This window comes from Jaculus jaculus, chromosome 13 (genome assembly GCF_020740685.1).
Source record: "Jaculus jaculus isolate mJacJac1 chromosome 13, mJacJac1.mat.Y.cur, whole genome shotgun sequence".
Classification (NCBI taxonomy): Eukaryota; Metazoa; Chordata; class Mammalia; order Rodentia; family Dipodidae; genus Jaculus; species Jaculus jaculus.
The window spans coordinates 13,241,556-13,267,543 of record NC_059114.1 but is presented as its reverse complement, the minus strand read 5'-3'; the positions used below and the strand labels follow the sequence as shown (position 1 = coordinate 13,267,543).

Below are 25,988 nucleotides of genomic sequence, written 5' to 3'. Positions count from 1 at the left end.
CTTTAACCACTAAGCCATCTCTCCAGCACCTGAGACATTTTTCGAACTGTCTATATCCTTCCACCAAGATGTCAGCTTATAAGGATGGGGTTTTTATAGAAATAATTTATTTATTTATTTGAAAGAGTGAGAAAGAGAAAGAGGCAGACAGAGATAGATAGATAGACTCACACAGAGAAAGAGAAAATGGATATGCCAGGGCCTCCAGCCACTGCAAGTGAACTCTAGATGCATGTGACACTTTGTGCATCTGGATTTACATGGATACTGGGGAATCAAATTCAGGTCCTTAGGTTTTGTAGGCAAATGCCTTAACCATTGACCCATCTTTCCAGCCCAGGATGTTTTTTTTTTTTTTTTTCCAAGTAGGGTCTCACTGTAATCCAGGCTGACCTGGAATTCATTATGCAGTCTCAGGCTGGCCTTGAACTCCCAGCAATCCTCCTACCTCTGCCTCCCAAATGCTGGGATTAAAAGTGTGTGCCATTATGCCTGGCTAAAGGATGGTGTTTTTCGTTTTTCTTTTATTTAATTTTTAAAAAAATTTATTTATTTATTTGAGAGGGAGAGAGAGGGAATGGGTGCACCAGGGCCTCTAGCCACTGCAAAGGAACTCCAGATGCATGTGCCACCTTGTGCATCTGGCTTACATGGGTCCTGGAGAGTTGAACTGGGAACCTTTGGCTTTGCAGGCAAACACTTTAATGGCTAAGCCATCTCTCCAGCCCGAGGATGGTGTTTTTTTTTAAAATATTTTATTTATGAGAGTGAGAGAGACAGAGAGAATGGGCACACCAGGGCCTCCAGCCACTGCAAATGAACTACAGATGCATGCGCCACCTTGTGCATCTGGCTTATGTGGGTTCTGGGGAATCAAACCTGGGTCCTTGGGCTTTGCAGGCAAGCGCCATAACTGTGAAGCCATCTTGTCAACATGGATAGTGTTTTAAAAAATATTTTATTTATTTATGAAAGAGAAAGAGAGAATGCATGGGCGTGCCAGGGACTCTTGTCTCTGCAAACAAACTCCAGATTCATGGTCCACTTTGTGCATCTGCCTTTATGTGGGTCCTGGGGAATCAGACCCAGGCCAACAGGTTTTGCAAACAAGCACCTTGATCCCCCTGAGCCATCTCTCCAGGATGGTGTTTTAATCTTTGTGGTTCTATGTGGAGAGCTGGGGAGGGAGAGGGAAGGAAAAGGAGAAAGCAGAGAAGGGAGAGAGGTCACAGAACACTGTGATAAGACTTTCCTAAGACCTGAGGTGACTTAGGGTCCGGGTCTGTCAAAGTTTAGCTCCAGGCAGGCCTCTCTTCTGCTCAAAGACCTACCGTGTTCCCATTTCCCGCACTGCTGTGTTTGGAACGGGGTGGGTGGTGAGCCGGTTGAGGCCAGGTCTGCAGACAGGCCGCCACGACAGGGCTCCCTCTCCCTCCCTGGGAATGTAAATGTTTACAAGGCAGCCGCAGCTGGCCAGACCGCTCTGACCACAAGAGGCTCAGGACCCCCGGCCCTTGGCTTGTATAGTCCCTTCCAGAAGAAAGTGGATTCTTCTTTTTTTTTTAATTAAATCTTTTATTTATTTATTTTGATTTTTCCGAGGTAGGGTTTTGCTCTAGCCCAAGCTGACCTGGAGTTCACTATGCAGTCTCAGGCTGGCCTCGAACTCACAGCCACCCTATCTCAGCCTCCCGAGTGCTGGGATGAAAGGCGTGTGCCACGATGCCAGGCCAGTGGATGTATTTTTGTTCTCTGGCAAACATGTCAGATGAGACAGCTGGCTCTCAAGCTTCTGTGTCAACTACAGACTCAGGCTCAACCAGGATTGGGCAGAAAAGCAATGGAGCAGACACGTGATGCTCCCTCCAGCTGGCACAAATACCCAGCGAGGTGGTGCCTCCATCATTTTCCTCTCTCACTGAAAGAAGGCAAGCACCTGGTATGCGCTGGGTTGGGGGAGGTGAGGTGGCTCTTGACACACGTGGGAAGTCCACTGAGAATCACAGAATCCCCAAGGGTGGGGGGAGCTGCCTTGATCCAGGAAGGGCACCTGTGGCTCAAGTCATACAAGAGGCAGATCCTGGAACTAGTGTGGGTGGGCAGGTCTCCCAACATCCATACTCTTTTTCTTTTAAATTTTTTTGTTTATTTTTATTTATTTGAGAGGGAGAGAGAGAATGGGTGCACCAGGGCTTCCAGCCACTGCAAACGAACTCCAGATGCATGCGCCACCTTGTGTATCTGTCTTACGTGGGTCCCGGGGAATGGAGCCTTGAACCGGGGTCCTTAGGCTTCACAGGCAAATGCTTAACTGCTAAACGATCTCTCCAGCCCAACTTCCAAACTCTTGCTGTTCCTTGATGGAGATGGACCTGCATCCAGCCAGATTTCCCTAGCTGAGGCCTCAAGGCCTCTCTGCTCCTCCTCTGCCTTTCTACATGTGGTCTTCCATATCCTGCAGCTGTCAGTGCAGACCCTTTTAGAGGGGTCACCCCTGTCACAGCGCCTCAATCCTGCCCAAGCTACTCTGTCTCCCTGTCCTTTTAATTTCCTTAACAGCAGCTCAGCGTTGGGCAAAAAGTGTTGCTCATCTCTCTTCCTTCCCTGAGGCAGGGCCTGGTGTGTCATTCCCTACCTTCTGTTATTATTTATTTATTTTTTAATTTTTGGTTTTTTTGAGGTAGGGTCTCACTCTAGCCCAGGCTGACCTGGAATTCACTATGTAATCTCAGGGTGGCCTCGAACTCACGGCGATCCTCCTACCTCTGCCTCCCAAGTGTTGGGATTAAAGGCATGTGCCACCACGCCCGGCTTCATTCCCTATCTTCCAATGCCCAAGCCAGGGCTGGCACAGAGCAGACATCCAGCAAATATTCCTGAAAGGGACCCGCAAATGAGCGCAATGCTGTCAATCAACACATTCCCTCCCTGGACCTCCATGTGCCCATCCCTAAAATGGGTAGGTTGCCCCGCAGTCATTCATTCAGTTAAATGGCATTTATTGAGTTCCCACTGTGTTCTAGGTACGGGTTCCAGGGACAACGCCATGACAGAAGGGACTCTGATTCAAGAGGCCATGGCAATCCAGCCTGCTTAAGGTCAGCCTGTGTACCCTGGAGCAGGGAGGGCGTGAAGAGCATGGGAGGGTCTGTCCATCTTCAGCCCTGGGGGGTGGAGTCTGTCCTGGAGGTGATAACAACTGAGCTACGAGATGTGGGCCGGGGGCTGGAGAGATGGCCCAGTGGTTAAAGCGCCTGCCTTGCAAAGTCTACCAACTGGTTTAACCCCCCCCAGTACCCATGTGAAAGCAGATGTACAAAGTGGTGCCTGCATCTGACGTTTGTTGACAGTGGCTAGGGTTCCTGGTGGGTCCATTCTCTCTGTCTCTCTTCTGTCTAACTCTCTCAGCTTGAAAATAAATAAATACAAATATTTTTTTAAAAAGATGGAGAATTGGGCTGGAAGGATGGCTTAGCGGTTAAGGTGTTTGCCTGCTAAGCCAAAGGACCCAGGTTTGATTCTCCAGGACCCACGTTAGCCAGATGCACAAGGGGACACACGCGTCTGGAGTTCGTTTGCAGTGGCTGGAGACGGCGGCGTGTCCATTCTCTCTCTCTCTTTTTCTCTCTCTCCCTCCCTCCCTCTTTCTCTGTCAAATAAATAAATAAAATAAAAATAAAATACTTTTTAGAAGATGGAGAATATTGCCGAGGTGCCGGCAGCCTGATCCGTAAGCCTGCCCAGCTGGCGCAGAGCTGCATTTGCAGAAGCAAGGTGAGGGGATTTTCTGCTCACATCAGCCTCCTCGCAAGGGCGGGAAACCCGAAAGGGAGGACAGCGTAGTCCAGCTGGGCAGCTGCTGAAGAAGAATACGAACCAGACCAGCTGGGCAGCTGCTGAAGGACTCCGGGCACCCTGCAAAGCCCCCATCCCCCAACTGCCAGGGCCTTGAACGTCCCAAGAACTCATTCACCCCGGCTGCCAGGCACCCAGAGGGATCAAGGATCACTTCTGCCATTTCTCTTGGAGTATGCAAGCTATGCCTGGCACCTTAAACTCCTACGCTGAAGATATATAAACTCGGATTTATGTGGCTAAGAACCCTGCAGATAATTAGAAAACCCAAGCATCAAATTAGCTCAAGATGCAAAAATCTCTACATTATAATACAAGAGACACAAAAAAATCAAGACAGTACAATCCCACCAAAAATTATAAATCCATCAGAAATGACCCTTAGTGAGACTGCTTTAGATGAAATGCTTGACAAAGATTAAAAAAATGAATATATCTATGTTCAAAGAAATCAAAGAAGAAAATAACTCCTGAAGGAATCCTGAGAAAACATAGGAAACCAACTTAATGAAATAAGTAGGTCAATACAAAACATGAGTAAGAAGATAGGAATAATGAAAAACATACCAATCAGAAATACTAGAAATGAAAAACAGAATAAATCAAATACAAAACTCTGTAGAAAATCTCACCAGTAGAATGGATGAAGGAGAGGACAGAATATCTAAGCTAGAAGACCAGGTGGCAGATCTAATACAGGCCAGCAGAGAGAAAGACAAACTAATAGGAAGGCATGAATGGGAATTTCAAGATATTTGGGACACTATGAAGAGATCAAACATAAGAATTAGGGCATAGTAGAAGGAGGAGAAATTCACTCCAAGGGCATAACAGTTATTTTCAACAAAATCATAGAAGAGAACTTCCCCCAATTAGGGACAATGATGCCAACACAGATACAGGAAGCCTTTAGAAGGCCAAACAGACAAAATCAGGAAAGAACCTCTCACCATCATGTTATAATTAAACTACAAAACACACAAAACAAAGAAAGTATATTGAAAGCAGTTAGAGAGAAAAATCAAGTCACATACAAAGGCAAGCCCATCAGGATCACAGCAGATTACTTACCACACACTTTAAAAGCCAGAAGGGCTTGGAATAATGTATTCCAAGTTCTGAGACAGAACAACTGTCAACCAAGGTTACTTTATCCTGCAAAGCTATCCATTCAGATAGATGGAGAAATAAGGACATTCCACAACAAAAGCAGGCTAAAGGAGTATTTGAAGACAAAAACCAGCTCTACAGAAAATACTTGAAAGGATCCTCCATGCTGAAGAGAAAGCAAAGCACACATATAAGGAACTTGGAAAAAACAAACCATACTCAAATACTAGTTAATACCACAGAGCAAAGGTAAACCCAGAACTACAAAAAAATGACAAAAATAAATAGACACCTTTCAATATTATCTCTTAATATGAACGACCTCAATGCCCCAACCAAAAGACAGAGGCTTGCAGACTGGGTTAAAAAGCAGGATCATTCAATTTGTTGCCTCCAAGAAATTCACCTTTCTACAAAGGATGGACACTATCTTAGGGTGAAAGGTTGGAAAACAGTGTTTCAAGCAAATGGGCCTAGAAAACAAGCAGGGGTTGTTATACTAATATCTGACAAGGTAGACTTCAGATCAACATTAGTTAGGAAAGGTAAGAAAGGTTACTTTATATTGATTAAAGGCACACTCCAACAGGAGGACATTATAATCCTAAACATATATGCACCAAACATGGGGGCCCCCAACTTCATCAAACAAGTGCTACTAGAACTAAGGTCACAGATAACACCAAACACAGTTGTAATGGGTGACTTCAACACCCACTCTCAACAACTGCCAGGTCATCTCGGCAAAAAATGAACAGAGATGCATCTGGATTAAATGCAGGCATAGAATAAATGGACCTAACAGAGATATATAGGACATTTCATCCAAATGCTGCAGAATATACATTCTTTTCAGCAGCACATGGAACATTCTTTTTTTTTTTTTTTAATAAAATCTTTCCTGGAGGGTATAACATCCTGGTTTTTTAAAAAAAATTTTTTTTGTTTATTTATTTGAGAGCAGCAGACAGAGAGAGAAAGAGGCAGATAGAGAGAAAGAATGGGCACGCCAGGGCCTCTAGCCACTGCAAATGAACTCCAGATGCATGCGTCCCCTTGTGCATCTGGCTTACGTGGGTCCTGGGGAATCGAGCCTCAAACTGGGGTCCTCAGGTTTCACAGGCAAGTGCTTAACTGCTAAGCCATCTCTCCAGCCCACATCCAGGTTTTTTTTTTAATTTTTTTATTTATTTAGTTAGTTGAGAGAGAGAGAGAGAGAGAGAGAGAGAGAGAGAGAGAGAGAGAGAGAGAGAGACAGCCTCTTCAGCAAATGGTGCTGGGAAAACTGGATATGTATCTGTAGAATGATGAAAATAGATCCTTATCTCTCTCCATGCACAAGAATTAAGTACAAATAGGTCAAAGATCTTAATATCAGATCTGAAACTCTGAAACTGCTAGAGGAAAAAGTAGGGGAAAACTTTCAACATATTGGTCTTGGCAAAGACTTTCTGAATATAACCCCAATTGCCCAGGTAATAAAACCAAGTATCAACTGCTGGGACCTCATGAAATTACAAAGCTTTTGTACTGCAAAGGACACTGTGAATAGAGCAAAGAGGCAACCTACAGAATGGGAGACAATCTTTGCCAGCTATACATCTGACAGAGGATTAATATCCCAAATATACAAAGAAGTCAAAAAACTAAATAATGAGAAATCAAACAACCCAATTAAAAAATGGGATATGGAACTAAATAGAGAGTTCTCAAAAGAAGAAATAAAGATGGCATATAAACATCTAAAAACAATGTTCTAGCCAGGTATGGTGGCACATGCCTTTAATCCCATCACTCAGGAGGCAGAGGTAGGAGGATCACCGTGAATTCGAGTCCACCCTGAGACAACATGGTGAATTCCAGGTCAGCCTGGCCTACAGTGAAACCCTACCTCAAAAAAAAAAAAAAAAAGTTCTACATCCCTAGCCATCAGGGAAATGCAGATTAAAACAACGTTGAGATTCCATCTCACTCTTATCAGAATGGCTACCATCATGAAAACAAATGACAACAAATATTGGCAAGGTTGCGGAAAAAGAGGAACCCTTCTAGACTGTTGGTGAGGATGCAATCTGGTCCAGGCATTGTGGAAATCAGTGTGGAGGGTCCTGAGACAACTAAAAATAGATCTTCCATATGACCCAGCTATGGCACTCCTAGGCATATGTCATAAGGACTTGTCTCACTACCTTAGAGATACTTGCTTAACCATGTTTATTGCCGCTCAGTTCACAATAGCTGGGAAATGGAACCAGCCTAGGTGTCCCTCAACTGATGTGTGGATAATGAAGATGTAGCACATTTATACAATGGAGTTCTACTAAGCAGGAAAAAAAAAAAAAAAGAAAGAAATTTGTAGGAAAATGAATGGATCTGGAAAGATTATACTTAGTGAGGTAACCCAGGCCCAGAAAGCCAAACGTTACGTGTTCTCTCTCATATGTGGATCCTAGCTACAAATGATTGGAGTTCTATGTGAGTAGGAATAAAACTCAGTAGCAAAGGCCAGTAGACTAGAAAGGGGTATAAAGGGAATAGAAAGGAGGGAGGGAGGGAAGGAGGAAGGAAGGGGGGACTTAATAGGATGGTATTGTATATGTGTAAGTAGAAGAACAAATTAGTGGGGGTGAAAGGCCTAAGTGAGGTTAGGGGAAGACATTGAGTAAAGAAAAGGTGGAGGGCTAATCAAAATCTAAGAGGATATAAACAAGTCATATGGAAACCTACTTTTTTGGACAATGGGATACCTAGAAGCCATAGATTGTCACTAGAACATTTTTAGTGCCAGGGATGGGATACCTTCCAGTGAGTTGTTGGCCAGGGAGGTCCCTGATGGCCCCCAAACAGTACAGGCCATTGCTGAGGCTCTTGGTTTCTCACCGGGAATAGATGGTAAGACCCTATTGCTGAAGACTCCACATACTTGGGCTGCAAGGTCACTAAGTAACCCTGCTGGAGCTGAGCTGAAAACCTCCTCCATGTAGACCAGCTGACAGAAAGCTGGAAGAAGCCATTCTACATGCAGTTCAGTGGGAGAAAGAGAAATCACCAGTGAAGATACCCAACAGTGGACACTACAAGCCTTGTATTTGGCCAGCCAGGCCAAATGAGCCAACGGGTGCAATGGTGGCACATCTGTTATGGGGGAAACCAACTGCACTCTAGTTTGACTGGAGGCCTGCTCTATGGGAGGGAATACATCCCTGATACTGAAAACCTACAACAGGGGTAGTCATGAGCCCTAGGGGTGTAACGTCTGCTGCTGTCTGGCTAAATGTATATACTATGCTCACCAAACTGCCTGGTAATCACTTCTCTTAATGTTCATACCCTTATATTAATGCTACTCTCATTTTTGGTTAGAGAACCTTCTCTTTTCAGATTGCAGGGACCTTGGGATGACTCAGAAGGCACCATGGTGCTGAGAAGAAGTGACAGGAGTGCTCAGTACTGAAATATCTCTACCACGCCTTCCAAGGCTCAGGGTCCACTGCAGAAGAGGTGGCAGAAAGAATGTAAGAGCCAAAGGAAGGGTAGGACTCCTTACAATGTGCTCCTCCAGACACAAAATGGCCTGGATATCCATGACCTCACAGTGCCTGACACTACCTACACAAGACCACCGTAAGAGGAGGAAAAGATGATGACATCAAAATAAAAGAGAGACTGATTGAGAAGGGTAAAGGATAATAATGGAGAGTGGAGTTGCAAAGGGGAAAGTGGGGGAAAGGAGAGAATTACCATGGGTTATTGTTTATAATTATGGAAGTTGTCAAAAAATTTTTTAAAGAAAAGCAAGATGGAGTCTCTCAAAACTGGGTGTGGTGGCTCACGCCTTTAATCCCAGCACTCAAGAAGCAGAGGTAGGAGGATCACTGTGAGTTTGAGGCCACCCTGAGATTGAAGGTGCTTGCCTGCCAAGCCGAAGGACCCATGTTCAACTCTCCAGGTTCCATGTAAGCCAGACGCACAAGATGACACAAGAGGACGAGGTTGCAAATGTGCACAAGGTGGCGCACGTGTCTGGAATTTGATTGCTGTGACTAGAGGCCCTGGCACACCAAGTCTCTCTCTCTCTCATTCTCTCTCTTGCTCTTTCTCTCTCTCTCTCAAAAAAAAAAAAAAAAAGATGGGGCTGGAGAGATGGCTTAGTGATTCTTGCACTTGTCTGACCCAGGTTCGATTCCCCAGTACCCATATAAGCCTGATGCACAAAGTCACAAGGTGGTGCATGATGTGTCTGGAGTTCATCTGCAGTGTCTGAGGCCTTGGTGAACCCTTTCTCTCCTTCCCGCCCTCTGTCTCTCCCTCTGAAATAAGTAAATCATTTATTTTATTTTATTTTATTTTATTTATTATTATTATTATTTTGGTTTTCCAAGGCAGGGTCTTGCTCTAGCTCAGGCAGACCAGAAATTCACTATGTTGTCTCAGGGTGTTCTCGAACTTATGGCAATCCTCCTACCTCTGCCTCCCTTTTTTTTTTTTTTTTTTTTTTTTGAGGTAAGGTCTTCATCTAAGTCCAGGCTGACCTCGAATTCACTATGTAGTCTCAGAGTGGCCTTGAACTCATGGTGATCCTCCAACCTCTGCCTCTTGGGTGCTAGGATTAAAGGCGTGTGCCATCATGCCCAGCTTAAATAATTTATTTTTTTAAAAAGGTGTGAGCAGAGAATTCTGGTGGAGAAGGGCACCTCAGCTGCTCTGTGGCTTAGCAAGTCTATAAGCATGAGTGGGTAAGTAACTGAGCATTAAGTAAGTGTGGCTTGTCTGCTGATGGGGAAACTGAGGCCAAGGGCAGCTGCATGGCACGCTAGAGCTCTGGCCCGTCCTGCAAAGGCCGCTCTGCCTCTAGGAAGCCCCAGGCAGGAGACTTGCTCCATGGTGTCCTTCTGCAGGCCTGGCCTGGACTGTGATGGGGCCCAGCAGCCCAAACTCTGGCCACATGAAAGGCCTGGTTATTTTCGCCTGGAGGCCGGGCCCTGTACCACAGGGGCTGTGTAATTAGAAGTGACCCTGCATCCAGGAGGGGCTGGAGCTGGGGACTGGGGTGGGTCAGGCACGGGCCCGGTCCCAGCAGAGAACCAAGCTGTGTGCGCATGTTGGGGGGCAGGGGACGCTCCCCAGTCTCTCACAGCCTGCTAGGCCTGAGCGGGTGGAGCCGGGGGCGCTGCTAATTGCAGGGCTCAGGGGGGCTCTGAAGTGCTTCCAGGCTGGCAGAGGACCCGATGCTGCTCTGGGCTTCTGAAATTGCAGGTTGCCAGTGAGCGGCCCAGCCAGCTCCACGCCGCAGGCCTGCCCACGCCCTAGGGAGCCATGGCAGGGTCCCCACACATGGGTCCCCGAGCCGGGGGACCTGGGATGCAAGATGCTGGGGGAAGGAACAGGCTCAGCGGTGGTGAACTCAGCACTGGTGGAACCCCGACTGTGTTCCAGGTATTGTCTTAGGTGCTGGCATTAGGACCATGCACAAAACAAGCCACCTTGCCCGGCGGGCGTGTCTTTAATCCCAGCACTCGGGAGGCAGAGGAAGGAGGATCACTGTGAGTTCGAGCCCACCCTGAGACTACAGAGTGAATTCCAGATCAGCCTGGGCTAGAGTGAGACCTTACTTTGAAAAATATAAAACAGCAAAACAAACAAACGAAACAAAGCAAAGAAAAACAACAAAACAAAAAGAACAAGCCACCTTCTTCATTCCCGCAGGCCTGGCTCCTTGGCTCAGGCATAATGTGTTCCTGTCCACCTCAGGGCCTTTGCACATGCTGGAACTCCTCCTGTATTCTAACCCTACTTATATCCACCTCAGGTTCAAGAGCAGCCTGTCCTTATGGAAGCCTGGGGCCAGACCAGGCCCTCAAGTAACGCCTGGGCTCTACTTCTCCCGTCCCTGAGGTCAGGGTGCAATTACAGATTCATTTGTTTGCTTACTTGTTTATTGCAGGCATCCCACCTCTTCAGCCAGCTCTGGGCCTCTTTGCTCCACACTGTCTCCAGGGACTAACTATGGGCTGGGCACTGCGACGGCATGACTCACGAGAAGTATGTGTAGAACGGATGAGATTTGTCCTGTTTCTGCGTTGGAGCCTGAAGGCTGGCTGGCGGTGGCTTGTTAGCTCGCAGTTAGACGGGACCCTGGGGAACGGTGGCGGTTTGCATAGTGCCCCGAGTTGTCACCTGAGCTGGAGTCGATCTCTGATCGTGAGTGACACACGTGTTCATGTTCAGGTTGTGTCAGGAGAAACACAACGTAAAGGAAGGGTGTGTGTGCACGCGTGTCTTGTGTGTATATGTGTACTGTACATGTGTGTATGTGCACGGATATGTCCAGTGTACCTTATTTTAAATATTTTAAGGGCTGGAGAGATAGCTTAGCGGTTAAGCGCTTGCCTGTGAAGCCTAAGGACCCCGGTTCGAGGCTCGGTTCCCCAGGTCCCACGTTAGCCAGATGCACAAGGGGGCGCACGCGTCTGGAGTTCGTTTGCAGAGGCTGCAGGCCCTGGTGCGCCCATTCTCTCTCTTTCCCTCTGTCTTTCTCTCTGTGTCTGTCGCTCTCAAATAAATAAAACAATTTAAAAAAAAATAAATATTTTAAAAATATTTTATTTAGAGCTGGAGGGATGGCTTAGCCGTTAAGGCACATGCCTTTGAAGCGTAAGGACCCAGGTTCAATTCTCCAGGTCCCACATAAGCCAGATGCACAAGGTGGCTCAAGTGGCTGGAGTTTGTTTGCAGTGGCTGGAGGCCCTGGCGTGCCCATTCTCTCTCTCTCTCTAGATATGTATACATACATATATATATATGCATACATATATCTCCCTCTAATAAATAAACAAATAAATAAAAATAAATCTTTAAAAAATATTTTATTTGCAAGCAGGGAGATACAGAGAGAGAGTGTGTGAGAGTGAGCATGGGTGTTCCAGGACCTCTAGCCACTGCAAACGAACTCCAGACATGTGCACCACATTGTGTATCTGGCTTTACGTGAATACTGGGAAATCGAACCTGGCTCGTTAGGCTTTGCAGGCAAGCACCTTAACTGTTGAGCCATCTCTCCAGCCCCTTTAGTGTGTGTGTGTGTGTTGAGGGGGTGGTGGTCCAGTGGCCCTTAACCAGGCATAAGAAGGTGGCAGAGGGGCTGGGCCCATGCCAAGGGGAGAGTGGTCTTGGTGGTTAAGTTTTCAGGTTTGGTCTCCATGGGCCTCAGTTTTCTTGTTCATTGTGTGACCTTCACTTAGTCACCTCTCGCAAACACAGACAGAGCCTGCCAGGTTTGGAGCGCGGTGCCAGGAAAGTCCAGGCTCTTGAAGGCTGGTTTCTTCCACCTTGCAGCCTGGAGTGAGCCGCAGGGGTGCAGTGCATTCCCTAGGGTTTTGTGTCTGCAGATTCAGCCCAGTGCAGACTGGAAATGTGGTAAAAATAAGACACGAGTTGGGGTGGCTGGGGCCGTTCTAAGCTGCAGCCATAACCGAAAGGTGCGGCCCCTGCAGAGGCAGGGTAAGTTAACTCATCCACTTTGCTGGTTGCCTTACAATCTCTTATGATTTTGTTGTAAGCATTCTGCCAACTTTTCCAGCCCTTGTTTCCCACTTCTCTGCTTGGTCCACACTCCAGATGCATTTTAAGTATTTTATTAATTTATTTGCTTGACACAGAGAAAGAGAGAGAGAGAGAAGCAGATAGCAAAAGAGAGAATGTGCACACCAGGGCCTCTAGCCACTGCAAAATGAACTCCAGACGTACATGTCACCTTGTGCACCTTGCTTTACATAGGTACTGGGGAATCAAACCTGGGTCCTTAGGCTTTACAGGCAGACACCTTAACCACTTACCTATCTCTCCAGTCCTCCAGCTGATTTTTTGGTTTTGTTTTGGTTTTTTTGAGGTAGTATCTCACTCTAGCCCAGCCTGACTTTCATTATGTAGTCTCAGGGTGGCCTCGAGCTTATGGCAATCTTCCTATCTCTGCCTCCCGAGTGCTGGGATCAAAGGTGTACACCACCACACCTGACTCCAGCTGCTTTTAAAAAAAAATTATTTTATTTATTTATTTGAGAGAGTGAGAGACAAAGAGGCAGAAAGAGAGAGGGGGGGGAGAGAATGGGTGCATCAGGGTCTCCAGCCATTGCAAACAAACTCCAGACGCATGTGCCTCCCCTTGTGCATCTGGCTTACGTGGGTCCTGGGGAATCGAATGGAGGTCTTTTGGCTTTGCAGGCAAACACCTTAACCATTAAGCCATCTCTCCAGCCCCCAGCTGCGATTTTTTTTAGACTAATTCTTTTTTTGGTTTATTTTAATTAATTTATTAGAGAGAGAGTGAGAATGGGTGTACCAGGGCCTCTAGCCACTGCAAACGAACTCCAGACACATGCGCCACCATGTGCATGTGGCTTGCTTGGGACCTGGAGAATCAAACCTGGATCCTTAGGCAAGCCCCTTAACCGCTAAGCCATCTCTCCAGCCCTCCAGCTGCACTTTAATCACAGCGCCATGTCTGTAGTCATCAGCCACTGGGCCTTCGCCCATGTTGGGCCTGCCACCTGGAGTGCCAGGCCTCCCTTTGCCCTGTGTGGCTTGCTCACAGGTGGTCTTGGACAGGGTCACCTCCCTGCCTCTCTGGCTCAGATCATCAGTCTCTCTCTCTCTCTCTGGGGTCCCCCAAGCCCTTGGACAGTCTGTCTCCTGTCCTGGAGCCCTTCCTGCTTTGCAGAGGAGCAATGCTGATGCAGGATCTGCCTGGGAACCGGTGCATGCAGGTCCGGATGCCTGCGAGCGTCTGCAGACAGAGCTGGCCGGCTTCTCTTTGGACCCGCTTGGCGCAGCACGTCACGCGTTGTGGGCACATTGGGAATTTGCCGAAGTGAACAAGAGCGTGAGTGCAAAGGCCCTCGGGTCTGCTGGATTCCCAGACAAGCTGGACGTCTTGATTCCAGGGCTGGCCAGCAACTGACCTTAGGACTTTGGTTGAGCCATTTAAATTCATTCAGCCTCAAGCCGGGCGTGGTGGCTCATGCCTTTAATCCCAGCACTCGGGAGGCAGAGGTAGGAGGATCTCCATGAGTTCGTGGCCACCCTGAGACTACAGAGTGAATTCCAGGTCAGCCTGTAATAGTGTGAGACCCTACCTCGAAGAACCAAAAAAAAAAAATTCATTCAGCCTCGCTTTCCACCTCTGTGAAATGGGCCTGTGACTCTTGTTCACGCTACCCCTCAGGGCACTGTGAAGCCTAAGAGTCCATGACAGTGAAGCCGTGAGGAGTTCAGTGAACTCCCCCTCCTACTGCTAAGAATGGAGAAACTGAGGCCTGAAGGCCAAAGCAGGTGCCTGAACTCAGGCCTGGAGTCTCTTCCAGTCCTCCCTAAAAGTCTCCTGGCTCCGACTCTGCACCCAGAGCCTGGAAAACCTGAGTCACAGCTGGAAGCAACCACCAGGAATTTTCCTTCCCACTTCCAGGGGCCTTGGAGCCTCCTGACCTCATTCCTTTTGGAGTGTAGGGAATGGGCAGGACCCCGGCTCATGGTTCTGGGGAGGCACTCTTGGACAGTCCCTCTGTCTGTCTGTCTGCCTGCCTGTCTTAAGTCCCCTGCCATGGGGACTTGAGGTCTGAGAGGAAGCCGTGGTCAGAGAACGAGAGGAGGGAGGGACGTGGTGTGGCCCAGTGCAGCTCCGCCCCTCCCCGTCCCCACCCCAAGCCCTCTTAATGAAATCAAGCTGGCCCCCAAGCCCAGCGGAGAGGAGGAAGGAGGAGGGACGGGAGGCTGAAGCGGGCAGGCGCGGCAGCAGCCCACGGTGTCCTGTCTCCTGGGGCCAGGCGGCCACACTTGTCCACCTGGCAGGCGCACCCTAGAACTCTCTGGGGGAACTGGTGAGTCCCGGCCTGCTCTCCTCAGGGCCTGGGCTGGCATGCCGTTTGGGGCTAGGGACTCTCTGAGGAGTTTTGCAGGCATGTCTACGTATGTGTGCCTTTGAGGCTGTGTGCTTGTGAGTGGTGGGATGTGTGTGCATGTCTGTGAGCCCTTGCGGGGTGCTCGGATCTCTGCAAGGGTGCACGTGTGCAGTCGGGACCCGGGGTGGCCTGCGTTGTTCTCAGAAAGTGGAGGCCACCTCTGGTGTTGGCTGTGCCGCGACGCGCGTGATGCGGGGTGGTGTGTCCCTGCGCGTTCTCTGTCCCTCGGTTTCCCTGCAGGCCTCTCCTCGGAGGGACCCAGGTCTCCCTGTCCCCAGCCAGACCTCCCCCTGGGCCAGGCCAGTTGCAAGTCCTCAGCCCTCCCCTCAAGGCTCTAATTGAAGCCAGGTTTCAGTGGCTGCCCCTCCCCCACTGGCCACCAGTCTCTGGGATGGGGATGGGGGGAGCCGGGTAGCAGCCTCGGGTCTAGGGTACCAGATCTTAGAAGCGGGTCTGCAGATTCACCACCACAAACTAAAACAGAGGCCCCCCCCCGAGTTGATGGTCCCTGAGCCTTGAGTATTCCTGGATACCTACTGCGTACCGGGCACTGCTGTGACTTGTCCTTAGACGTAGACTCGGAGGGGGAAGTGACTTGGGCTATTCTGAGCTGCTTCTCTCTTCAGGGACTGCTGGGCCACACTGGGTGGGCCATTCTCAGTCCCTGGGCCTGAGTTTCTCCTGGGCTGAAACAGAGGGTTAGTGGCTTGAGATGTGATGCTAGGTCCTTGTACAAGTAGGATCCTAGGACGCTAGGCCCTGCCTCTCCCTGGAGGCTGTAAGGCACTTGGCAGGCAGAGTGATCATCTCAGAGCTGTTTGAATCAGTTCTTTTGGTGCACAGAGGGGAAGCTGAGGGCCCAGAGAGGGCAGGGGAACCACCCGGGGTCACACAGCCAGCCGTCTCCTGTGAAGCCCAACTGGCTCTACACAGGGCTGTGTCCCCACACTTTTCTAGGGAGCAGGAGGGTACTAGGAAGTCGGGGGAGCTCTGAGCGCCTCTCTGCTGACTCCTGTCCGGCACATTGCTATCTGCGTGTGTGTATGTATGCCTGTGCACATGCGTTCCCATGTGGCCATGTGTATGTCTCCACATTCCTGCGTGGCCAGAGCTGGGTAAAAGTTGTTCTTTCTCGAAGGGTGGTTGTGTGTGGGGGGGTGTGAGGGGGCGCTGAAGCAAGTCTAAGTTTCAGGTAAGGACAATCGTGAGTCGGCAGAGGAGGGGGTAAACACTGGCTGACCCTGGAGCATCTTGTTTCTGAATCGCACCTTTCCTGCTAGAGCAGCCAACATGTGCCATTTCACTTCCAGAATGGCCTCTCGTGCAGTCCCAATAGCGCTGTGAGGCTTGACCTGTGGCCACCCCCAACTGATACCTATTTACAGATGGAGAAAATGAGGCCCAGAGGAAATGGCAGGCAGAGCTAGACGCAACGGAGCCTGGCCCGCCGCCCTGCCCTCAGAGGTTTTCCAGCTGACGGTTTTTGGAGTCAGCTGGCCACTGTCTGGGGACTCTCGTGGCACTTGACTGTTGTTTGTTTTTTGAGATAGGGTCTTGTTCCAGCCCAAGCTGACCTGGAATTCACTATGTAGTCTCAAGGTGGCCTTGAACGCACAGCTATCCTCCTACTTCTGCCTCCCAAAGGCTGGGATTAAAGGCTTGTGCCACCACGCCTGGCTTCTTCTTCTTCTTAATATTATTTATTTCTTTGAAAGAGAGGAAAAGGCAGAGAGAAAGAGAATGGGCACTCCAGGGCCTCCAGCCACTGCAAACGAACTCCAGACACATGCACCCCCTGGTGTATCTGGCTTATGTGAGTCCTAGAGAATTGAACCAAGATCCTTAGATTTCGCAGGCAAATGCCTTAACTGCTAAGCCATTTCCCCAGCCCTCTTTTCTTTCTTTTTTTAATACTTCATGCCTCAGCATACTGAGTGCTGGCTAATTAAGCAATGCCTACTAGGGATGTAGTTCAGTGGTAGAGTGCAGAAACAAGCAAACAAACAAAAAGACCCACAGAGAAAAAAAAATATATATATATGTGGGCTCCTAAACCCAACAGAGAAAGGTTCAGGTCCCAGCTCGCCTCAGACCATCAGTGTGACCTTGAGCGAGTCACCGTGTTGACCTTGATGATACTGCTTCTGCGGCACTGAGCCCAGGAGGGGGGCAGAGGTGAGTCACCCTCTATGGAAACCAGGGACCATCCATTCATTGTAAAGGAGCCCTGGCTGGGAGTGTGGCTCAGTGGTAGAGCACTTGCCTAGCATGCTTGAAACGCAGGCTCCATCCTAGATACCATAGCCTCACTGTAGTCCAAGTTGACTTGGAATTCACTATGTAGTCTCAGGGTATCCTTGAACTTGCAGCAATCCTCCTACCTCTGCCTCCCTAGTGCTGGGATTAAAGGCGTGTGTGTGACACCATGCCCAGCAATTTCATTTTTTTTTAATGACCTCAAGTTAGGATTTTTTTGCCTTCTGAGTCAATTTGTCCAAATTTACAGTTGGCTTCCTGCTGCAGATTCAACCAACCCAATAGAAAAATATTCAAAAAAAATCAAACCAGTTGAATCCAACAACAACAACAATAATAATAAAAGAACACAGTAGAACAACTGTGTAAGTATTTGCATTGTTATCAGATGATTTCAAGCACCCAGGACGTGTGTTTGTGAATGTTCCAAGTGAAGGTGGCCCTAGGGAGGGTCTGGAGTTTTGGACTTGATTTTGTACCTTTGGGTGGGGGTGTCTTGGAGCCAATGGCCTGTAGATACCAAGGGGCTATCACACATAATTGGGAGGCATCTGGGACAGTCACAAAAGGTCGTTGCTCTGAGAGACGGGCAGTGTCACTTACTTTGACAAGCTGGACCTGGCCCAAATCCCGGCTTCTGGCTCCAGTGCAGCAGCTCCCTTCCGTGCGGCCTTGAGTCGGGCTCTTCCCTGTTCTGGGGGCTCCGTCTCCTCATCTTGTTCACCCAAGGGAAGGCCCGAGGCAGAGGCTCCTGGCTTTTCTGCCTTAGAGCTCTTTAGCCTTAGCCAGGAGCTGGGGTCTGCTGCTGGGTTACTGGGTGACATGGCAAGGGGTCTCTGGGTAGGTCTGACTCCCGGGAAAGCTTCCATTCTCATCAGCTGGGAGAGTTAGCGTTTTAGAAATGGGGTCCTCTATAAACTTGGCCATGAGGCGCTTATTAACCAGCAGAGCTGTCAGGGCCAGATGGGGTCTTGGGGGTGTGTGGATCATGCCTAGAACAACCTTCCAGCCTGGGAGGGAGGAAGGGGAGAGGCACATCTGGTTCCCATCCAGTGGGTGGGCGGAGCAGGGGACAGCTCCAGCTTGGTCTCCCAGGCACAGTGGTTCCCCCAGAGGGTCCTCTCGGTTCCCTGCTGGGGCCTCCCGGGCTTGCTTTGCAACCTCACAGACTCGCCAATGAGGCTACGCTGTCCTGTCAGTCGGGCTTAAGGCATGGTAGCTTCATAACCTGGCATCTCTGGAAAAGGAGAGGGTGGGTTGGAGAAACCTCTGCTATAGCCAGGAACCTCCGTGCAAGCCCCCGAGGGCAAACAGTACTGCTGGGGATGCTCCCTGGGCATCTGCCCCCTTATCACCCACCAAAGCCCAGCACTTCCTGCACAAGTCCCGTGTTTCCTCCCGCCCCCCCCCCCAGCCCCTTGCAAAGGGGGGCAAGCATTGTCCCTCCCCTAACTGAATAGCTATCAGGTTCATTGAGAAACTTCGTGTAAGAAAATTCCAGGGCTGGGGAGATGACTCAGTGGATAAAAGGCACTTGCTGTGAAAACATGAACATCTGAGCATGAGTCCCCTAGACCCTGTGTAAGAGCTGGAGGCTGGGGCTGGAGAGATGGCTCAGTTTAGGCACCTGTCTGCAAAGCCTAAGGACTCAGGTTTGATTCCTGATGGCTTATAACCTGGCATCTCTGGAAAAGGAGAGAGGGGGTTGCAGAAACCTCTACTATAGCCAAGAACCTCGGTGCAAGCCCCCGAGGGCAAACAGTACTGCTGGGGATGCTCCCTTTGCACTTGTCTGCAAAGCCTAAGGACCCAAGTTCGATTCCCCAGTACCCACTTAAAGCCAGGTGCACGAGGTGGTGCATGCACTTGGAATTCATTTGCAGCAGTTGGAGACCCTGATGCACCCATTCTCTCTCTCTCTTTCTGCCTGTCTCTGCTTGCCGATAATAATAATAATAATAATAATAATAATAATAATAATAATAAAAAAGCTGGAGGCCGAGGTGGACCAGCTAGCAGCCAGCCTGGCCAGTGGAGTCATGAATAATGAAAGATTCTGCCTCGAAGTGGAAGGCAAGAACTAGCATTTCAGAGTTGTCCTCTGCCCTCTACGTGTGTGTACTCATCGGACACACACACACACACAGAGGAGAGGGAGGAGAGAGAGAGGAACTTTAATAGCAGCTGGCGCCTATCAAGCCATGCCCGCGTGAGTTGGCGCCGTGAACTCAGCCGGTGTCCACGTGGAAGCACGGCTGGGCACGGCGTATGCGCGAAGGAAGTTGGCGCAGGTGGCATCCGTGCCGTGCCCAGTGCATGGGGTCCGCTGCCCTGGGGTGGTGGTGGTGACATCCGTCCTCCTCTTCCCCGCAGGGTCCGCAGGCACCATGACCCCCAGCCTCCTCCTCCTCCTCCTCTCCCTGCTGCTCCTGCAGCCCGCGGCGGCCTATTCGGTCTCCCTGCCGGCCACCTTCCTGGAGGACGTGGGGGGCAGCGGGGAAGCGGAGGAGGGCCCCTCGGCCACCTCCCCGGGCCTGCCGCCGCCGCCTGGGACCCCGGCGCTCGGCCCCACCCTGGGAGGACGGCGACCCCCGCAGCCCACCGCCGCGCAGGAGGAGGAGGGGGGCGCGGCGCCCCCCACCAGCTTCCTGGAAGGGATCGAGGACTTCTTCCGCCAGTACGTGCTGCTCATCGCCGTGGTGGGCTCGCTCGCCTTCCTGCTCATGTTCATCGTGTGCGCGGCGCTCATCACGCGGCAGAAGCACAAGGCCACCGCCTACTACCCGTCTTCCTTCCCCAAGAAGAACTACGTGGACCAGAGGGACCGGGCTGGGGGCCCCCGGGTCTTCAGTGAGCTCCCCGACCGGGCCCCCGACAGCCGAGCCGACGAGACCCCCGACTCACCCCAGCAGCTGCAGGCCGACATTCTCGCTGCCACCCAGAACCTCAGGTCTCCGGCCAGAGTGGCACCGGGCCACGGCGGCGGGGAGGGGGCCAGGCTGGCCGAGGGTGGGTCAGAAGCCCAGGGACCCAGCGGCCACGACGTGGCCCAGGGGCTCCCAGCACGTGCAGGCCTGGCAGACAAGCCCACGGTCCCCGTGGAGTCATGCACTGTGGAGGCCCAGGGAGGTCCTGCAGCTGGCGAGAGCCCGGAGGGCCCACCAGGGTCTTCCTCCTTAGCCCAGGAGCCGGCAGCATCCCCTGAAGGTCCCTGTGCGTGCAGCCGCGTCCCCCCCAGCGTCTAAAAGGCCCGCACACCGCTGGCCTTGACTTGGCTGTCAGGCCCTCAAAGGGCACCCCCTTGGGCGAGAATCCGACTGCTTTCCTGACAACCCTTCTTGCCCACCAAACTCTCCCCCCACCCCATGCCAATCCCAGAGTGTCCCGTCCTCCAGCTGTGGAACTAACTGCCAGCCTCTGGTACAAAACCTCAGGAAACATCTTCCCAGGTTCGGGCAGCATTGAATGCCTGCGCCTGCAGCCCCAGGGCAGGGCTCCTCCTAGAAGGACAGCCAGCCTCTTCCCCGGCTGCCATTAGGCCTCCCATGTTATCAGCTCCATCAGGTGGGGAACCCCGGGTCAGAAGCCCCTGTCAAGGGAGCGTGTTGCTGCTTCTCCCGCCCACAGCAAAGAGAAGCAGGGCATGCGGAGATTTAGAAGGCTTGAAGGAATGCCACCCGTGGGTGGAGTGTCCCGTGAAGCAAGAGACAGGCTGTGCGCTGCAGCTTTTGGCACTGCAGAGCGGGTCCCCATTCTTGGCATCAAACTCAACATCTAGAGGATGTTAATGTGGCTTTTCTGCCTCTACTCTTCCGGAAAGCTTCCCTACCCCATATCCTTTTTTTTGTTTTTGTTTTTGACAGGGTCTCATGTAACCCAGGCTGGCCTCAAAGTCCCTACCTATGTCTGTAGTTGATCCTTGAACTTTCTTCGGATCCTCTTGCCTCTAATACCCGCGTGCTAGGATTGGGATTATAGGAGTGTGCCACCATGCCTGGTTTGTGGGGTAGCATGCAGCTTTGTGCGGCCATGGTAGACACTACCAAGCGAGCTACATACCCAAGCCCACCTACGTTTTGACAGGATCCTACACTGAGAGCTATCTGAACAGGGTTTCCTGAGGCACAATTCCAAGGAAACGCTGTCCCATCCCAGTTTCTGCCTGAAAGATCCATTGCTGACTAAGGTTTCCTATGAAACTGTGCGTAGTCTTTCCCAAGCTTTCTTTTTTCTTTCTTTCTTTCTTTTTTCATAGCTACAAGTCAAATTTCACAGCACCCACTCTGAAATATATTGCTCTTCATTTTCCCAGGGCTGCCCTGGTTTCTGATGGTCCAGAGTCAGAGTATAGGGAGTTGGGATTCCTTCAAGAATTGCTAAGCAACTGGGCTTGGGAGGTGCATCTCATCCTGCTAGTGGGCATGTGGATTTATCCTGTCTTGTCAGAACTCAGAGCAGCCTGGAAGCTGAGGGGCTGTGTTTGTGGTACCCCCCCTGGTACTCCCCCTTCCTGACACACTCTGGTTTCTGACGCCCAACCTGGAGCAAAGGCCTGGTCCCCTTGTCCTTGGCTCACACACATGTGGTCTGGAAGTCTGCCCACAATCTTCCTCAGTCCTTGACAGGGTGCCTAGGCTCTGCCCTGTTGGCGGAGGTGGGGGGCAGGGTGGGGGTGCAGAATCTTGGGGGACTCCCCCCTCTAAACCTCCCACTGGGGCTCTCCCAACCTCCCCACAGCTGCCCAGGTGTGAAGGTGGAACCCACCAGCATAATAAACCTTGATGTGGCACAAGTTGGACTGTTTTGTTGGGACAGCGCATCTGTGGTGGTGGGCTATCTGTGGGCCAGGGACAGCCTTCAAGGGGGGATCAAAGGACAGGTCCTTGAGGCGGAGGGACTGGTGTGACATTCACCCCCTGTTTGTCCCAGCGCAGAGTAGCTCCCTGGGTCCTGGTTGCTGGTGCCCTGCAGGTAAGTGCACGCGGGCACATAGCGGGCCTCAGGAATAGTGCTCACCACGCTCACCTTTGGCAGGTCCTGGGGCCTCTAGCAGCTTTGACCCTTCACCTCCAGCTTCCTTTGTGCCTTTGATGGCAAATTCCTGTGCGACTTCCCCCTCATCCCAGGCACCAGGAACTAGCAGCTGGAAGCCAGATGTGGTGGGGGCAGGGGGCTGTCTCTTGAAGCTCCTTGTCTTCAATACCCCCCCCCCATCCAGTCAGAGGGAGCCAGGGTTTGGGTTTCATGACATACAATGGCCCCTGTGTCAGGAAAAGCCAGCCCTTCTGAGCCCGGCCCAGCTCTCTCTCAGAACATCAGGAGAGTCACCGATTCATGTAGAAAAATCCCAATATCACACATTTTCATGCAGGATTTTGGATCCGGAATTAAATCCCATAAAGATGCAGGAGACCCCAGGCCTGTGGACCTCAACTTTTGGGTTCTCCTCCAAATTAACAAAGAGTTGAAAATGTGGACGCAGAGAAGAGTAAATTGTGAATTATGAGGTTTATTTTAGGGAGAGTTAGGATCCAGAGGGAAGCCCAAGCCAAAAAAGAAGTTCTCCCCTTACCCAGCTGGAGAAGGGAGAGGGGAGGAAGAGAGAGAGGAAAGCTCCCCTTACATAGGGAAGTCTGGGTATATGTACACACACACACACACACACACACACACACACACACACGCCCCCCCCCCCCCAAAAAAAAGCAAGAGGACCCAAGCCACAAGCTCTCACACAGGGGGATCAGAGAGGACCAAAAGAGTAAAGAGCTCAGATTTTTTTTTTAATTTTTATTTTTGGTTTTTCGAGGTAGGGTCTCACTCTAGTCCAGACTGACTCGGAATTCACTATGGAGCCTCAGGGTGGTCTTGTTTTCACTGTGACCCTCCTACCTCTGCCTCCTCTGCTGGGATTCAAGGCATGCGCCACCATGCCTGGCTAAGGGCTGAGATTTTAAAGAAAGATTATATACAGAGCCAAACAAGAAGGCACCAAAATAAAGCCCATGGGGAAAGCTACTAGGAAAACACCCAGGCAAAAAGAAATCCTGGGGCTGGGGCTTAGCGATTAAGGCATTTGCTTGTAAATTAGCCAAAGGACCCAGGCTCAACATAAGCCAGATGCACAAGGTGATGCATGTGTCTGGAGTTTGTTTGCAGTGGCTGGAGGCCCATTCTCTCTCTCTACCTTTTTCTCTCAAAGTAATAATTTTTTTTTTTTTTGTTTTGTTTTCTGAGGTAGGGTCCCACTCTACCCCAGGCTGACCTGGAATTCACTAAGGAGTCTCAGGGTGGCCTTGAACACACGGCGATCCTCCTACCTCTGCTTCCCGAGTGCTGGGACCAAAGGTGGGCGCCCCTTGCCTGGCTGAAGATTTCTTTTTTAAAAAAATAGTTTATGGGTCGGCAGTGGTGGCGCCCACCTTTGATCCCAGCACTCGGGAAGCAGAGGTAGGAGGATCGCCGTGTGTTCGAGGCCACCCTGAGACTCCTTAGTGAATTCCAGGTCAGCCTGGGGTAGAGTGAGACTCTACCTCGAACCCCCACCACCAAAAAAAAAAATCCTGGGGGCTGGAGAGATGGCTTAGTGGTTAAGGTGCTTGCCTGCAAAGCCAAAGGACCCAGGTTCGATTCCCCAGGACCCATGTAAGCCAGATTCACAAGGGGGCACAAGCGTCTGGAGTTCATTTACAGTGGCTGGATGCCCTGAAGTGCCCATTCTCTCTCTCTCTCTCAAATAGATAAATAAATAAATAAACCAAAAAAAAAAATCCTCCCCTTCTCAGCCTGACTGCTAGGAAAGGGAGAGCTTACCAATGGGGTCTAGGAAGTAGGGACTGAGAGTAAGGGGTCAGGAGAGGAAGAGTGTCTGGCTCCTTTATGGATTAAACATCCAATCAGGATGAGCCATGTCATCAGACTCAGGTGTGTAAGGCTCTGGATTGGTTGGTGGACTCAGGGGGGGGCTAGCTCCAAGGTGTGCTAAGCCCAGGGAAACTTGAAAAACCAGGAAGTACTGCTAAATTGTTGGCTTGTAGCCATCTTTCATGAGCCAGGGTCAGACATAGGTCCTGGTTCTGTCAGCATAGGCAAGGTGACATCTCCTTGGTCCTTGGCTGACTGTCTACAAAAACCTATTGTGCTCTGATTTTATTTTTATTCATTTATTTATTTGGGTGGGGGGGAAGGTAAAGAGAACGGGTGTGCCAGGGTCTCTAGCCACCAAAAATGAACTCCAGAAGCATGCATCCTCTTGTGCATTTGGCTTAGGTGGGATCCTTAGGCTTCGTAGGCAAGCGCCTTAACTGCTAAGCCATCTCTCCAGCCCTGGGTTTGTTTTGTTTGTTTGTTTTAAAATTTACTTATTTATTTATTTACTTGTTTATTTAAGAGAGAGAGGAAGAGGGAGAGAGACAGATAGAATGGAGGGGCTTTCAGCCTCTACAAATGAACTGTGCTACTTTGTGCATCTGGCTTATGTGGGTCCTGGGGAATTGAACCTGGGTCCTTAGGCTTTACAGGCAAGTGCCTTAGCCACTAAGTGATCTGTCCAGCTGCTGTTTGTTTTTTTGAGGAAGGGTCTCACTTTAGCCCAGGCTGACCTGGGACTCAATGTGTAATACAAAGGTGGCCTCAAACTCACAGTGATACTTCTACCTCTGTCTCCTGAGTGCTTGAATTAAAGGCATGTGCCACCACAACCAGCTTGCTCTTATATTTTTAAAATGTTTATATATATTTGAGAGAGAGAGAATGGACATGCCAGGGCCTCCAGCCACTGTAAACGAACTCCAGATGCATGTCCCCCCTTTTGCATCTGGCTTATGTAGGTCCTGGGGAATGGAACCTGGGTCCTTTGGCTTTGCAGGCAAGTGCCTTAACTGCTAAGCCATCTCTCCAGCCTATATTATTATTTAAATTTTTTTAATTTTTATTTATTTGAGAGTGACAGACAGAAAGAGGCAGAGAGAGAGAGAGAGAGAGAGAGAGAGAGAGAGAGAGAGAGAGAGAGAGAATGGGTGCTCCAGGGCCTCCAGCCACTGCAAATAAACTCCAGACATGTGCATCCCCTTGTGCATCTGGCTAACGTGGGTCCTGGGGAATCGAGCCTCGAACCAGGGTCCTTAGGCTTCACAGGCAAGCGCTTAACCGCTAGGCCATCTCTCCAGCCCCCGTGTTATTTTTTTAATTAAGAACAGTGTGCTGTGTGGCGCTGGCCAAGTTGTTTCACTTCTTTGGTGCTGGGCTCTTTGCCTAGGCTGTGTGGGGTTTTGCACACTGGACTGTGGCTCAAAGTCCACAACTGGAGGGCAGGTCTGCACGCCTCCCCCTCAATGCTGGTGAAGCCCTCCAGAGGTCATGGAGTGTGTGGCCTTAACCAGCTGGTAGTGTGTGCCCCCGGAAACTAGAAAAAGCATTAAGGAGATCACCTGTGGCAGGACAGGCGCCGAACTCTCTGAACTTCTTCCCAGCTGCTGTTCTGTCTGCCCACTCCACGGTGTGGTGCCCACTCCCTCCTAACCTTCCACCCCTGGCCTGAGCCTCCTCTCGTACCCCTGCTTCTTCCCCAACTAGCACCATATTCCTCTGGGCTCAGTGGTGACAGTGGCTGGCAATGAATGGGCCCCTGTCCTATGGCCGGCCTGCTCACCAAGACCCTGGACCCTCGAGGTGAGCACTGTTGTTAACTCCCGTCACCCGGGGAGGAAATGGCCCAGAGAGAGCAGTCAGTTGCTCCCATATCACACAGCTGCGGTTTTCGCGCACTTGACAGCGGCATCTGCGTAATGAGCTGTGGTGTGAGGGAGGGAGGGA

At 50.4% G+C, this 25,988-nt stretch overlaps 1 protein-coding gene across 1 annotated transcript; it reads left to right on the top strand.

Moving 5' to 3' along the window:
* Positions 1–14,538: 14,538 nt before the first annotated feature.
* Tmem119 (transmembrane protein 119) lies at positions 14,539–21,966 on the top strand. The gene is made up of 2 exons (XM_045133127.1): positions 14,539–14,837; positions 19,548–21,966. The coding sequence occupies exon 2, from the start codon at positions 19,562–19,564 to the stop codon at positions 20,417–20,419; it is 858 nt and encodes a 285-aa protein (XP_044989062.1). The 5' UTR covers positions 14,539–14,837; positions 19,548–19,561; the 3' UTR covers positions 20,420–21,966.
* The last annotated feature ends 4,022 nt before the right edge of the window (positions 21,967–25,988 follow it).